The sequence below is a fragment of the Coregonus clupeaformis genome, chromosome 8 (assembly GCF_020615455.1).
Source record: "Coregonus clupeaformis isolate EN_2021a chromosome 8, ASM2061545v1, whole genome shotgun sequence".
Lineage (NCBI taxonomy): Eukaryota > Metazoa > Chordata > Actinopteri > Salmoniformes > Salmonidae > Coregonus > Coregonus clupeaformis.
This window is the reverse complement of record NC_059199.1, coordinates 58,481,427-58,483,926: the sequence shown is the minus strand read 5'-3', so window position 1 is coordinate 58,483,926 and position 2,500 is coordinate 58,481,427. Positions and strand designations below refer to the sequence as shown.

The 2,500-nt window shown below is 47.8% G+C and overlaps 1 protein-coding gene across 1 annotated transcript in view; it reads right to left on the bottom strand.

The window, feature by feature from the left end:
- The window catches only part of LOC121572629 (synaptotagmin-like protein 1), an 8,223-nt gene that overhangs the window by 1,493 nt on the left and 4,230 nt on the right, over nucleotides 1-2,500 (bottom strand). The window contains exons 10-13 of the mRNA XM_041884660.1: nucleotides 2,492-2,500; nucleotides 1,836-1,997; nucleotides 1,457-1,535; nucleotides 864-963 (exon numbers count right to left, since the gene is read on the bottom strand). The exon at nucleotides 2,492-2,500 is cut by the window's right edge and continues 94 nt beyond it. Of these exons, the coding sequence (XP_041740594.1) occupies nucleotides 864-963; nucleotides 1,457-1,535; nucleotides 1,836-1,997; nucleotides 2,492-2,500 (350 nt within the window). The remainder of the gene's footprint in view (nucleotides 1-863; nucleotides 964-1,456; nucleotides 1,536-1,835; nucleotides 1,998-2,491) is intronic.

The following is a 2,500-nucleotide window of genomic DNA, read 5'->3' as shown; positions in this document are numbered from 1 at the left end:
TCCTACATCTGACCCCTGACCTCTAACCCAGTGATTCCCAAACTGTAGGGCACGCCCCCTGGATGGGGGGGGGGGGGGTCTCTCACTCTCACTCTCTCTCAATTCAATTTAAGGGCTTTATTGGCATGGGAAACATATGTTTACATTGCCAAAGCAAGTGAAATAGATAATAAACTAAAGTGAAATAATCAATCAAAAACTAACAGTAAACATTACACTCACAAGTTTCAAAGGAATAGAGACATTTCAAATGTCATATTATGGCTATGTACAGTGTTATAATGATGTGCAAATGGTTCAAGTACTCCCTCCCTCTCTCTCTCTCTCTCTCTCTCTCTCTCTCTCTCTCTCTCTCTCTCTCTCTCTCTCTCTCTCTGTCTCTCTCTCAGTTCCAGTGTAGTCCAGAGTCTATAAGTAGTCGAGGAAACTTCAAGCTCTCTATCAAGGTCTCACTGTGCAATCATTACACAAGGACTTAAAAAAAAAAAGGAATTGAGTCTAGCTTGCAACCTACTCTTGAAAGTTGTAATAGTAGACACAAGTAGGCACAAGGTGACGTTTTCTAAATTGGGTAGTGAATCATCAGTTTTCCTCTTGTTATGTCAGTCGTTGTATACCTTAGAGAACTATTTATAACTTGTCAGAAATGTCCAGATCAACTAGCCCATGTCGGCTAATGTTTTTCAGCTAGGTTTTTCAGTCACTCAAATATCACATGAATAAACATTAGAAATGGCAAAATGTATAGAATTGCAAGAAAATTAGCTTTAAAACCCGCAAAATGTTCTCTCCGTCAACAAGAGGGTGTGAACAGTTTGTGTGATGGGGGAGGGGGGGGGGAGTGCCCCAATGCTCTAACCCACCTCTCGACGAAGGAGTCGATGGCGCCACCTTTCATGGAGAGAAGACCCTGCGCCTGCCGCAGCCAAATGTGCAGCTCCCCTGATAGAGGTAGACCTACACCTACACACAGACACAGACACAGACACAGACACAGACACAGACACAGACACAGACACAGACACAGACACAGACACAGACACAGACACAGACACAGACACAGACACACACACAGACACAGACACAGACACAGACACAGACACAGACACAGACACAGACACAGACACAGACACAGACACAGACACAGACACAGACACAGACACAGACACAGACACACACACAGACACAGACACAGACACAGACACAGACACACACACACACACACACACACACACACACACGGAGTAAGTTCAGACTGAGATTATGAGTGAGTGAGTGTGTATGAGAGAGAGAAAAAGAGAGAAAAATAGAAGGCTTGAAAGAGAAAGAAAATGACGTCTGTGTGAGACTTGACGTCTGTGTGAGACTTGACGTCTGTGTGAGACTTGACGTCTGTGTGAGACTTGACGTATGTGTGAGACTTGACGTATGTGTGTGACGTGCGTAGTGAGCTCACCCTTCGATCCTGCTGGGGTGAACTTGATAGAGAGCATGATGTTTCCTCGACTACTGATAGACTCTGGACTACACTGGAACTGAGAGAGAGAGAGAGAGAGAGAGAGAGAGAGAGAGAGAGAGAGAGGAGAGGAGAGGAGAGGAGAGGAGAGGAGAGGAGAGGAGAGGAGAGGAGAGGAGAGGAGAGGAGAGGAGAGGAGAGGAGAGGAGAGGAGAAGAGAGGAGAGGAGAAGAGAGGAGAGGAAAGGAAAGGAAAGGTTAGGTTAGAAGGTTATATAAGAGCTAGTTGAAATTCTCAGCACTTTCTCCCCTCCTGGTAAGACTACACACAGTGTAGGACTGTGTATGTGTGTGTGTGTAGGTGTGTGTGTTGGTCCTACCCGTGGCTGTAGCTGGTGCCAGTCAGGGCCTGTGTGTGTCCAGTCCCAGTGAGCCAGCTCCAGCTCTACCTCTCCTAGGAACAGGTTTCTGCCCAGGGGGGCAACGTGCCACACAGACAGGTTCAGAGTCCTGCCACGCACCTCTGACATGCTGATCTTATACTGGAAAACACCAACAACGTTAACACACACATAATTGCAAATTATACTGAGAGAGACAGGAATGAGACAGACAGGCAGACAGGCAGGCAGACAGACAGACAGACAGACAGACAGACAGACAGACAGACAGACAGGCGGGCAGGCGGACAGGTGGACAGGCAGACAGGAAAGCAGACAGACAGACAGACAGACAGACAGACAGACAGACAGACAGACAGACAGACAGGCAGACAGGCAGACAGGCAGACAGACAGACAGACAGACAGACAGACAGACAGACAGACAGGCGGGCAGGCGGACAGGTGGACAGGCAGACAGGAAAGCAGACAGACAGACAGACAGACAGACAGACAGACAGACAGACAGACAGACAGACAGACAGACAGACACGCAGACAGGCAGGCAGACAGACAGACAGACAGAGAGAGGAGACACGACAGAATCAGTGGGAAATAAATCAAGAAAGAAAGCGAGAGCTGTGTGGGTGCTCTCACTTTTAGTGT